Source organism: Hippoglossus hippoglossus, chromosome 13 (assembly GCF_009819705.1).
Source record: "Hippoglossus hippoglossus isolate fHipHip1 chromosome 13, fHipHip1.pri, whole genome shotgun sequence".
Taxonomy (NCBI): domain Eukaryota; kingdom Metazoa; phylum Chordata; class Actinopteri; order Pleuronectiformes; family Pleuronectidae; genus Hippoglossus; species Hippoglossus hippoglossus.
In genome coordinates this window covers 10,503,489-10,515,812 of record NC_047163.1, presented here as the reverse complement: position 1 = coordinate 10,515,812, position 12,324 = coordinate 10,503,489, and the positions used below count along the sequence as shown (strand labels likewise).

At 41.9% G+C, this 12,324-nt stretch overlaps 1 protein-coding gene across 6 annotated transcripts in view; it reads left to right on the top strand.

Annotated features, from left to right (window-relative positions):
• The window catches only part of stx1a (syntaxin 1A (brain)), a 57,504-nt gene that overhangs the window by 36,586 nt on the left and 8,594 nt on the right, over positions 1-12,324 (top strand). For all 6 annotated transcript variants that reach the window (XM_034604373.1, XM_034604379.1, XM_034604375.1 and 3 more), the window contains exons 5-8: positions 2,297-2,370; positions 2,854-2,962; positions 11,706-11,779; positions 11,867-12,001. In XM_034604373.1, the coding sequence (XP_034460264.1) occupies positions 2,297-2,370; positions 2,854-2,962; positions 11,706-11,779; positions 11,867-12,001 (392 nt within the window). The remainder of the gene's footprint in view (positions 1-2,296; positions 2,371-2,853; positions 2,963-11,705; positions 11,780-11,866; positions 12,002-12,324) is intronic.

Sequence of the window (12,324 nt, the reverse complement as noted above, 5' to 3'; positions counted from 1 at the left end):
ATTAAACATTTGAAGTGTTGTGATGAGCTAATTAAAATTTCAGATGCTGAAAACTGCCTGTCACTTGTTTGCTATATGCATTTCCTTACCCTGATTAGCAGTCTGATCTTTGTGGTTGAACTTGCAGCTGGTAATTGTTAGTAATTTTACATTATGCTGCCTACGACTAATAACTACACAGATAAAGTTTGAGGGATTTTCAAATCTGAGCTCACTAGATCAGTTGGTTAATGAATTATTTCATCAAGAGAAAATTTTGTTACAACTGTTTCATAATTGATTAAACATTGCAGTAATTTTTTATGCAAAATGTCTAAATATTTAAAGGTTTAACTGTAAGGATTTTCTTCTTTTCCCTGTCTTAAATCATAGTAAATTAAATATTTGGGCATCTAGGACATTGTAATCACCATTTTTGTATTTTCTCTAATGTTTATACACCAAATGATCCATTAATTAATCAAGAAAATGAATGGCAAATTTATACTAAAAAGGCAGTAATGAGCACATACCTCCGCCATTAAGGCCCAACAGTCTCCTTATAAAACCACATCTAAATTCACTAGATTTGGATTTTTATTTACATACACTCAGTCCCCTAAACATGACTGATTTTCTTTCATCAAGATTCATGAATTATTCTCTGAGAAATCAATGAAAATGTTGAAAAAGCCTTATCTTACAATGTTAAAGAACTTGAAACAAAAAATCCTGGATTAACCCACTGATCCAGATTCAAAAATGTAAGGGTTCCTCCTTTGGTCATGCCCCACTCCTCCACAAAATGTCATGCAAATCAATCAGTAGTAAGTTATGTGTAATCCTGCTAAGAAACAAACAAAAACATAACGTCCTTGGTGTAGGTAATTCATGAGTTGTTACTAACCCTGAAGCCTGTATCATGCTATCAGGACCATGTCTATAACCACCGTCTGCACCTGTTTGTGTTTTATGTGATGTGACGCCGCTGGTTCTTTCATAACACATGAGTGAGGGAATCAAGATTTATTCACACTCGTAAACACAATCTGACGAATGTTACTGTAACATACTGTGTACGGGCACAATTGTTGTGTGGATCCAACAGCCGTTACATGTGTGTGTTCTTATGATTCTTATCATTCTCTGATTTCTTTGTCATCCTCCCACCTTTTCTTCCTTTTCTCATAAACCTTACAACACTTTTTAATCTTGTCATATGGAGTAAGTCTTTTATTTTGTATATTTATGTGCCCTTCCTGAAATCCTGTGGTATGAAACCTCTGTGTCCACCACATTATTAATTTTCAAATATATACAACACACACCTGTGCCTCCCTGCAGGGCTCAGGTGTCTAAGAATAGAGGTCAGAGATGAAATACCTGTGTACGGTATCTTTCACGCAAGTATAACACAGCTTCACTGCAGAAAGCTGGAAGATAATAGCCCATATCCCTCGTCCTGCATGCCTACAGATATACACACATTCATATAAATGCACATAGAGCTGTGTGCACATTTGCTGTATGTACAATGATACACAAGCTAGACACAAGTGCTTTCAGGCGGAACAGGCTCTGCATCACAGGCCTCTGCTTCATTCCAGTTCACATCAATTGTCGCCACAGGATACCTTTGCGTAACCGCTTGATGTGTGTTTGTGTGTAAATGACCTCATCTTTGTCAAACTGCGCCTGGGGATAAATCCTCGACATGGAGGGAAGCAACATTATTTGCTGTAACCATCTCATTTGCAATTCTCAAACCATGTAATGGGATTCAGGTAGAGGATTTCTTCAAAACCAGCTGACAGATAATGCAGATGGTGATTCTGGTAGATGTTGGAATATCTCAATTAATATCAGCTATGGAGAGAAACGCTAAAAGTTCAAAGAGAGAGAAAGTGGAGCTCATGTAAGAATTTTTTTTTAATTTTATCCTCAACCTCTTACGTTTACTTTTTTCTGTGAAATGTCTACATGTGATTTGCACATATGAGTATTTTTAAGTCACATTATGCAAATCAACTTAATTTGCACAATTGTAAGTTGCTGATTTGAATGTGACGGAAAACAACCCTTATTTCAGAAGCCATAGATAATTTTCATCGTTGTTAACAAGGAAGCCCTTATTTAGTGAGGCCCAGTACTGCTGCGACACCTGATGGCACTAAAATCACCAATATTTTTTGTTTCTTCAAGACTGTTTTGTTGCAAAATGAACAAAATGTGGACTATTTTGTATTTTTATTGGGGTAGATTTTGAGGTGGAGTACTCACCAGGTGACTGAATATATGTTTTTGTTTATCTGTGCAGGTATCCAGCAAACCATCGAGCAAGAGGAAGGACAGAACAGGTCATCAGCTGACCTGAGGATACGTAAAACACAGGTAGGAAGACACCTGCTGAATCAACAACTGTGTCCCAGTACATACAAGTGTACACAGTATGTATTATACTTACTGTCATAGTATACTGCAGTTCTGGTTGAAGAAAATCAGGATCAGTCAAACTTCAATTTTGGAAAAATCTCTGTCAGTTAACTTCCCCATGAAAAAGCTAAGTGTTTTATACACCTGCATTTTTAGTTTTCTTGAGCTTTCTCATTTCTACCAGCAATTTATTAAGAATTGTGCAGCCATGAGCTTCTCTTCCAATTTTTAATTGACATTTTTTTGTTACTGTTTCTCCATTTTCTGTGTGTATTGCATTATGAAACATTCCATCAACAGCACCCTGAAAAAAATATAATGTGTATGAGTATTTAATGTGCACACTGACTTCTTTTGTGACTTTTTCAGTGTGGACACTATACAATGGCAACTCTTGTATATTTAAGTGAAATGATTTGTTGTTCCTCACTGTGTCTCCAGCACTCCACACTGTCCCGCAAGTTTGTCGAGGTGATGTCCGAATACAACACCACGCAGTCGGACTACAGGGAGCGCTGCAAGGGACGCATCCAGAGGCAGCTGGAGATCAGTGAGTAGACCTGGGACTGCGTACATGTCATCACTGTATCCATCCATAACATCTTTTCATTTTCAGTCATAATGTTTGTTTTTTTTCAAGTTTTCAAGTTCTTAAAGGGGACATAGCATGCCCATTTTACCACAAGTTGATATGGTTCCTTGGGGTCTTAATGAAATGTCTGTAACATACTTTGGTCAAAATACCACAAGGATCATTTCAAACAGCACCCTTTTTACCCTGTATAAAACAGCCCTCCACCGAGTGACCTGTTTTGAGTGCCTGTTCCTTTAAATGCTAATGAGCCAGCTCCCCCCTCCCCCCTCTCCCCCCATGATTTTAAACGATATAAATTACATATTTTATATGATATAAATTATCAAATATGCATCCCATACTTTGTATTCCCCTTCTGTTGTCCTGGAGTTTAAAGTTTCCCAATCACATAATTAAATGTCCCCCTCTGCCCATCCACTACAAGCACACAAGCAGATAGACAGAGAGAGAAAGAGAGGGGGGGGGGGGGCTATGAAGACCATCATTTACCCCCGAACCCCGACATTCAACGGGTACAACAACAAGCGGAGAAAGCAGAATCGCGGGCAGACCTTATATATACAGTCTATGGGGCTGACCAGCGGAGAAATGCTCGTCCCGTGTGACCAGCCAGGCGGCTGCGCGCTTGAGAACGGCGCTGCGCTGCCTTGCAGCGGCGCTTCCGCGTCCGGTGTACCCCGGCGTAACTTCTGTAACCCGGCGTAACTACTGTAACCCGGCGTACAGTAGAGCTGAACACTGCGGAAGTCTTCCACACAGCTGGCAGTGTGGAAGACCGCTGCGAGGCAGCGCAGCGCCGTTCTCAAGCGCGCAGCCGCCTGGCTGTTCACACGGGACGAGCATTTCTCCGCGCTGGTCAGCCCCATAGACTGTATATATAAGGTCAGCCCGCGATTCTGCTTTCTCCGCTTGTTGTTGTACCCGTTGAATGTCGGGGTTCGGGGGTTACAGTAGCGCTGAACACTGCGGAAGTCTTCCACACTGCTGGCTGTGTGGCGCTGACACAAATTCCAGCTCACGCACGGGAGAGCGAGCGGTCGCTCCCGAGCAGCTGCTGCAGCCTCCCAGTCCCAACGATCCAGACAAATGCCACATGTGAGTGAATCGCGGGCTGACCAGTGGAGAAATGCTCGTCCCGTGTGAACAGCCCGGCTGCGTGCTTGGGAACGGCGCTGCGCTGCCTCGCAGCCTCGCTGCCTCCGGTGTAAACCCGGCGTAGCGAGTGTGGGGGGACGGGGGGGGGGGTGGGCCAAGACCATGTAGGGAGACTTCCAGTTCCTTGTTACGACACAAAACCCAGGAAGCGCAATCGAGTCGCTCAAGCATGACGTTTCTGACTTAGAGGAACTATAACAAAACGCGCGAGTGTTTTTTCCCCAGAGTTTTTGGGTTGGTAGACATGCCAGATACCCACATTAACGTGTAGAAGCACTAACAAAGTGGAATTTGCATGCTATGTCCCCTTTAAAGCACTGATTTAGCAAAGAGATTCATTAAACATTTGTCCACTAACTGGTGGTTTGGCTCCTCCAGTCCACTTTAAGAGGTGATATTGAGCCCCAACATTGCCCATGACAGCTGTGCTGACAGTGTATGAATGATGGGTGATAGAGAAATTGTTTCCAATGTTTTTGTTTGTCTCACATCGCCCCCTGGAGGCGAGATTAGGTCATTAACCTTACCTCCTCCATGTTAGTAGATGGGACATTAATTAGTTATTTGATATTATGAAAACAGGTGAAACGTCATGATTGACAGCTGAGCATGACTTGATGTCGGTCAAGTATATGTATCCACAGGCCCTCGATACTGTGGCGTCACAACACGATCACTACTGCATAGACTTTGGCGACAAATGACGACATTGGCGCAAGATGGCAGTGTTCTGGGATATTTTAGCTTAATGTCTGGATAGTGGGAGGAGATAAAGACGTGTCGTCTATCTTTATCTAAGTCTATGAGTAAAACACAGAGCACAGACTTTGACATAAACAAATCATAAATATTTTACACAAAATATATGTAAAAACTCATAAAACAATGCAAAGTGTACCATAACACCTGGGGCACATCCGGTGTTGTTATTCCACCAAAAATAACAAAACAAATAAGTGTCCATTATTCATTTTGTTTATACAGAAATGTCAGTTTACCCCATCCATATTTTATTTTGAATTTGTCTGATGTGGTGTACCAAAACAACAGCTCTCACACTCAGAGCACTCTCCAAAACACATACATCACCAACACCCACAGCCGTATGCATGCTCATGCCAGGTTACCGCGACCCAGATCTGCGCTGCTCTCACTTGTGTCACGCCGCATGTGTGATATGATTTGACAGGTATTAGCCGCAGGGCCCTGGGCCCCAGGCTCCTGACACAGCCTCTACCACGGCATCCTGGCAGGCAGCACGCCGCCAGCTGCCCCCTATGGTCATGGTGATAGAGTCACCCTATACACAAAGACACATACACACAAATTCAGAAAGGAACACTGTGACTCACTTAGTGTTAATAGCAGAGGTGAGCAGGGGCAGTTATGTCACTGGGCCTCTGGGCGTAGACGTAATTTTCTCTGCCCATCTGTCAGTTTAGAGTGGACATTTGCGGCCAGGTCTGCATGTGTGAGCTCCACCCAGTATACCTACACACAATGTGGTCCAATCAAAAGAAGACGAACACAAACCCTCCTTGTGGAGTTGAATACACACACACGCACGCAGGCCTGACTCACTTTTTCCTTGAGCTCCTCCAGATCCATTTGGATTTGATTTGTCAGCTGGTGGAGTCACAGGAGGCCTCAGCTTGTATCACCTGTCGTCAAGGAAGGGATTAGATGCTCCGGGAGAGATTGAAGATGAAAACGCAGTGGAAGGGCAAAAATAAAACCTTTAGATTACATTTGATCCATATTTTTGATCAATCTAAATACAATTTAATTCCTTTGAGGGTTTTATAGCAAGAGAGATGTGTTTCTGTTGTGTCAACTCCTTTTACTTGTTTGTGTGTGAATCAATAAGTGTGTCACACACAGAGAGAGATCTAGTCTGGTCTGTGAGAGAATCAATGTTTTCTCTGCCGCGTTCGCCCTTTCCTGTTCACCTGTACTCCAACCTGCTGGATACAGAGATGAGAGCAACACTGTGTAAACACATCAGTGTCAAGATAAAAGCATTTCCCACACATTTGCATGGCTAACAGAGCCACATTAACCCCACGTCTAAATAAATACTGCTGATATAAAGGGGGGAAAAATGCTGGTGGCCGATGGACATTTAAGTGGTAAATTGATGCCCCTAAATGTCTGGTAAATCAGAAGACAAGGTAATGGTTAGCTTTGCTTAGCACAAAGACTTAAAACAGGGGGAAACTGCTAGCCTGTCTAAATATCTTTCATTTCCTCTAACAAGGAAGTTGCTTTCACCCCAGTACGTTGGTTTGTTAATTTATTTGTTTCCCTTTCTTTAACATTGCGAGATAAGGTATTTTCTATACATTTTCACAGATTTCCTAGGGAATAATGCATGGCTCCAAGAAGATGCTGCTCCTGATGAAGAAATAGTCCTTCTGTTTGGCAGATTTTTTTTAACCTTTGTTCAGAGACAAACTATTGGTTTTCCCCTGATTTTAGTCTTTACTCTAAACAAAGAAAACCATTTCCTGGATGTAGAGACACATAAAATGTCAATGCTGTCATTTAACTCCGAGCAAAGCAAATATGCATATCTCCCAAACTATTCCTTTAAAGATGCATCTCTTTGATTTAAATACAAATGACACATTCCAAGCCTGCACAATAGCAGTTCTGTATCATTTTAGGTAATTATTGATTAACATATCATCCATATATTAACATCCATATCCAGTGATTAGACAGGTGGGTTCAGTAAGATTGAGGGAGATTGTCATTTGACTGGTGTGTATTGTCGAGAGTTGTGTCGCTTTCAGGGATCTAACAAGACGGGCTGCCCTCAGAGCCGGCGACAGCACGTTCATTAATCTGCCGCCTGTAGCACTTACGGACTTCCTGGACTATGCTAGCGGGCCTGTAGCCCTCAAGGAGGAGAGGAGAGAACCTACCTCTCAGTCGGCTAATTTTCTCTGACCTGTCTGGTTGCTACCGTGGACCCCTGTGCGCCCGTCCTCGCTCACTGGCCTCATCCTCGACCTGAGGCGACGTATGAGCACCGAGGCGTACGGAGGCAGGAAGGGGAGAGGGGCAGAGACGGCCCTCTCATGTGATACTCTCCACTGGCCTCTGTGAGTCGACTCAGACCCCCTAAGGAGGCCCCCTGTGATGCCGCTTCACAGGTCTGTCTCCGGTGCGGGCGTCTGAATGACTCACAGACTAGAAGAAGACTGTACAGAAAACCCTCGCCTAAAAACCCTTTTAACAGCTATAAAAAGGCCTATACATACCGAGCCCGAACCACCTGGTTAGACCCGGGGAGAGGTCCCTACAGCACTTCTCTACCCTGAGATGTGGTGTGTGTGCCCTAAGGTCGTCAGTAATATTGCTGTGGTGTGGATGCGCTGGAGCTAACCTTCGGTGGCGTAGCAGTGTCCTCTTCGTGAAGAAATGTATGTGTTGGTGCTTGGTGCGTTGCCACAGACAACTCAACAACGACGCTTTTTATTAAACCTTATATCACGGATTACAGGGGTTTTCCTGTACGGAAATAAAATACAATAAAAGTGGTTTACATCAAAAGTCAAAGGGTGTCATGCGTCTCCCGATACTATCCCTCACGCTCACTTGCTATGCTCTGGTTTGATGCCGTAAAAGCGAGTAGCCATCTAGTCTCCTATGGTATAAGTAGCCTATTTACCAATGTCTCCGAACTGAGGGCTTCCTTTTCCAAAGGTTCATTTGACTTACTAACCTATTGTGCCAATGGTTTATTGGAAGGTGTAGCCGCTGAGTCAAAGGTTCATCGGTAAAGCTGTTGGGTGGTCAGCATCCACGGCTAATTGCTTTTAGTTAGCAGCAACCCATGAGCATGTCAGCAACAGCGTGTTAGTTTTCTAAGTTCCCTCACGCTCACTGCTATGCTCTGGTTTGATGCCGTTAAAGCAGATAACCATCTATTATGGCTAATTGCTTTTAGTTAGCAGCAACCCACGAGCATGTCAGCAACAGCCTGTTCGTTTTCTAAGTCCTCATCTCTAGTGCCGGAGTTTGGCTTCTCTAGCTTGAGAGCTGAGGTAATGAAAATCAAATCACGCATCAGTTGGAGTCTGCTGAAACAGCTGCTCGTATACTGTGCTGCGCTGAAGCCGGAACAGCCTTGTGTTAAAACCAAAACGTTTCCGCTGAGATGTGGGACCACAAAGGAACGTTTGGGGAACTCCAGTTAAAGAATTGGTTAGATCTGGCTTCTAGTCATAGAGCGTATGACCTATGTACAGACTTATTTTTGAACTCTAGATGCCCTTACTCACAATTGGCCCCCTCCCTTTACTATGCTGCTGCAGCTGAGAGGTAACAGAGGTAATGACTTTTCAGCAAAGACTCTTTGACACCCTTCTTACAAAATTAAAATGGATAAATAATAATAAAAATGAGCAATACAACAATAGAAATGAATTAATTACAACCAAACAATTGATAAATAAATAGGTACGGTTCTGAGACCAACCCACTATATACAGTAAGGTGACAAAGCAAATGAAATAGTTGCCTATAATCCTATTCTTCCAACACCCTCTCTTGCAGATAGTGACATTTGTTCTGTCAATATGAAAACAATTGCATTATCCTCAAAAGTATTATTTACCAGCGGATGCCACTTGGGCTGGTGCATTCAAAACTCCTGGGAAAAAAGAGAAATTCACAAACAGAATGTCCAATACAATTGTAGATAAAGCTGCACATGCTTCCCTCATTCCTTTGCAGGTGAAATTGCGTAGTACAAAAGCAAACTAATCACTTTCCTCTGTCACTCTGTATGCATGAAGATTTGTGTGATTTGCCTTTTTCTCTCCGTTCCTCGGGGGTCTCACTTCATTTGTGTTACATAACAATGGAAATGAAATAATACTGTAACTGGTAGCAACATTGTATGAATGATTTAATAGCCCATAAATGCTAAGACTTCTTGGCTTCGTATTAGGTTTCTCAGGGTTTAGGTCTCCATGGTAACAAATAAGAGCCTCCCTCTGAGCCTGTCAGGGCTTTAAAAAAAAGCCTGTGTGTGTGTGTAGGAAGTGAGATACATAGGGTACGAGTGCCTTCGTTTCCTTTTTTTTTTCCTCCACAATTATCCATGACTCATTGTCGCTGCTCTCCGTCCTTCAACTCTAACTTTGACCCTCTTTAATGTTGTAGTCTTAGCCTTAATGATAGAGAGATTATTTATCATCAGAGACGCTGTGGGAGAAAAGAGGAATTGATCACAGTAATGAGGTGAACGTGGTCCCTCGCTCCTCCGCGCGACGTGTCCGTCCTCTCATTTGTCAAACGGCAAAATGTCATCGCTGAACATGAGTAGATTCCTAAGCACAGTAATGAAACAGCTGGACCACTTAACCGCAATTAAATGAAAATCGTCATTTGAAATTTTTGTTGCATACAATGTGCCAAGCAAAATGTAGCAAAAAATGTCAAACGGTCGCACGTTAATGCAGCGGTAAATGTTAGAGAGCAGCTTCATCAGTATTCTGTTCATGAAGGCAATCATTGGCTCTGACTCTCGACCATCAACTCTCACCAGCAAACTACCTGTTCTGCCACTGAGGCCCCCACCACCAGGCGTCATCACACATAAACACACAGACACCCACTATCGCTGATGTGGTGATGAGCTCATAAATAGATGTTGCCTCCTAAAGTGATATCTGGCAAAGATGGCTGTGCAGAACCATTCAGGTTTATTTTATATTTCTTACAACTACTACTATTAGTCCTTTAAATATACAAGGGATATTCATATGGTCCTGTATTCTAAAATCGTATCATATATTAAAATTATATATGGAAAAATTGGCAACAGGGGGGTAGTTATTTCGGGATAATGGACGTGGAGAGAGCAATTACTTCACTTTCAGTGATCACAGCTCATAAATACTACATGTATCATGAGTCATAATTGACCAAATCCTTCTCAAAATAATAACCACACTAACCACGTTTACGGCTCAATCAAGAGCCAGGACCTGATGTCGACGGCTCATCAAACCAGAGCACTTGAACAAATCAAAGGGTTTATGCCTAAAGAAAATAGTTGGTTGCTTCAGTTCTTGATACATTTCCCTGTTCCGGCGGGTGATTAGTTGTTTGGGGGGAAGGGCAGAACATGTTTCACACAACCGCCATCTTTGGTTTGTCACCTCCTTGATAACATGTCTGGTTATATATCTGAGGGACGGGACAAATTAATTCAGTGAAATTGTTTAGCTAGATACTAAGAACTCCTAGACACTGGTCTTTTAATAATGTTTTTATGACTCCACGCTGGCGAAATCCAGTCATTGGAGGCTTTATGCTTTTGGTACAATTTTCAGTTGTACTCAAAGATTGACTGATTAAAACTCAGTGGTCAAATGTCACGGTGACTTCATATGAGTGTGGAAAAAACTGTGTATGTAGACTGAAACTGCACTGGTTGGTGGAGGCATACAACCGATGGTAATTCTAGTTCTGATGATACGATAACTTTGGTTCCAGAATTTGACTTGTGGTATTGTTTTTATTTAATTGAAAGATCTGACTATTTTTAAACTAGTTTCTTTTCATCTTTGACAGTGTTGTGATATGTGAAATATATCGTGCATTAGTTATTTGTCAGGGGTTGAACTGGTTGCACGACTGAGATTTTATATTTGCTTTCACTCTCTTTCATACCTACAAGCATGTTCATATCTTGCATCCATTTGACAAGAAGTTAAATTACTTTTCTTTCTTCTTTTCCTGTTCTTGTTGGCTATATATATGTTTACCTGGATAATGACATGGTCTTATCAACAAAGAGACAGTATCTGATAGCCCAGCTCATAGTTTTGGGGGTTTGCAGGGTTGGAGACAGAACATACTGTATGTACACGACATAGCTCGACAGAGGATTTGAAATGTCCAAAGCAATGATGCAGATTGAGTCTGACTGTGACTTACAGTGTCAGTGGGGCTGAAATGGAGCCTGTGAGAAGCAGCTCTGCAGGCGGACTCAGACACAAGGATATTAACGCAGGTGCAGGGGGAATGATTATGAAGTAGGACAACTCTGTCGGGGAAAATAAAGATGGACGAGGAGCAAGCACATCAGCAGGAAGAAGCAGTAAGATGTGCTACAAGCTGGGTCAGTAGATTAGATAATAAAGATAAGCTTAATAAAAAAACTATATATAGCACTTTTCAATGAACAGTTATCACATGGTTGAAACTGGATTAACACATTTCAGGATTGAGGCAAATAACATTGGGGGATGAAATAATACAGTAATAAAACATTGAAATACAGCATTAAATTAAAAATGTAATAATACAGAAAGAGCATTTAGATAATTAACTTGTGTACTCAAATTAATAAGAAGACGGAGGGGTTTCTGAATAAGTAGGTGAGGATTCTGTTTTAAATCCATTAGCATTGCATTCCACTGTTTTAATTTCTGGGGAACAGTAGCACACTTTGTAAATCTAACATCTACCATGAGCACTTTTCTTGTATAGTTTATTCTGATTTGTGTGTTTGTCTTTTTAGCTGGGAGAAATACAACCAACGAGGAGCTGGAGAGCATGTTGGAGAGTGACAACCCAGCTATCTTCACTTCAGGGGTGAGCGATACAACTAATGCAAACTGACAGCACACAAATCTATCTATTTATCATATTTGACTATATCTCTCTGTTACATCGTCTTAGATCATTATGGACAACATCACGCAGCAAGCGATGAACGAGATCGAGACGCGGCACACTGAGATCATCAAGTTGGAGAACAGTATTAGAGAGCTTCACGACATGTTCATGGATATGGCCATGCTGGTGGAGAGTCAGGTGAGGACGCTGATCCTTTCTCACTCAGACAAAATATTTGTCTCAAGCTCAATACATCCATAAATTGGTGATCCACCTGCTGTTGTGGAGGGTAGAGATTTAAAATTAATAAAATAACTAGAATTGAACAGTATAGTGCATACCTTTGCCAAGGCCCAACAGTCCTCTTCTGAAACCACATTTTAATTTACTAGATCCAGATTTTTATTTGGATCTCCACCAAAATTGCACACACTTAACAGTCCCCTAAACATGTCTGATATTTTCCATCAAGAACCATGAATTATTCTTTGAAAAATTAATGAAAATGTTAAAAGTGGTAT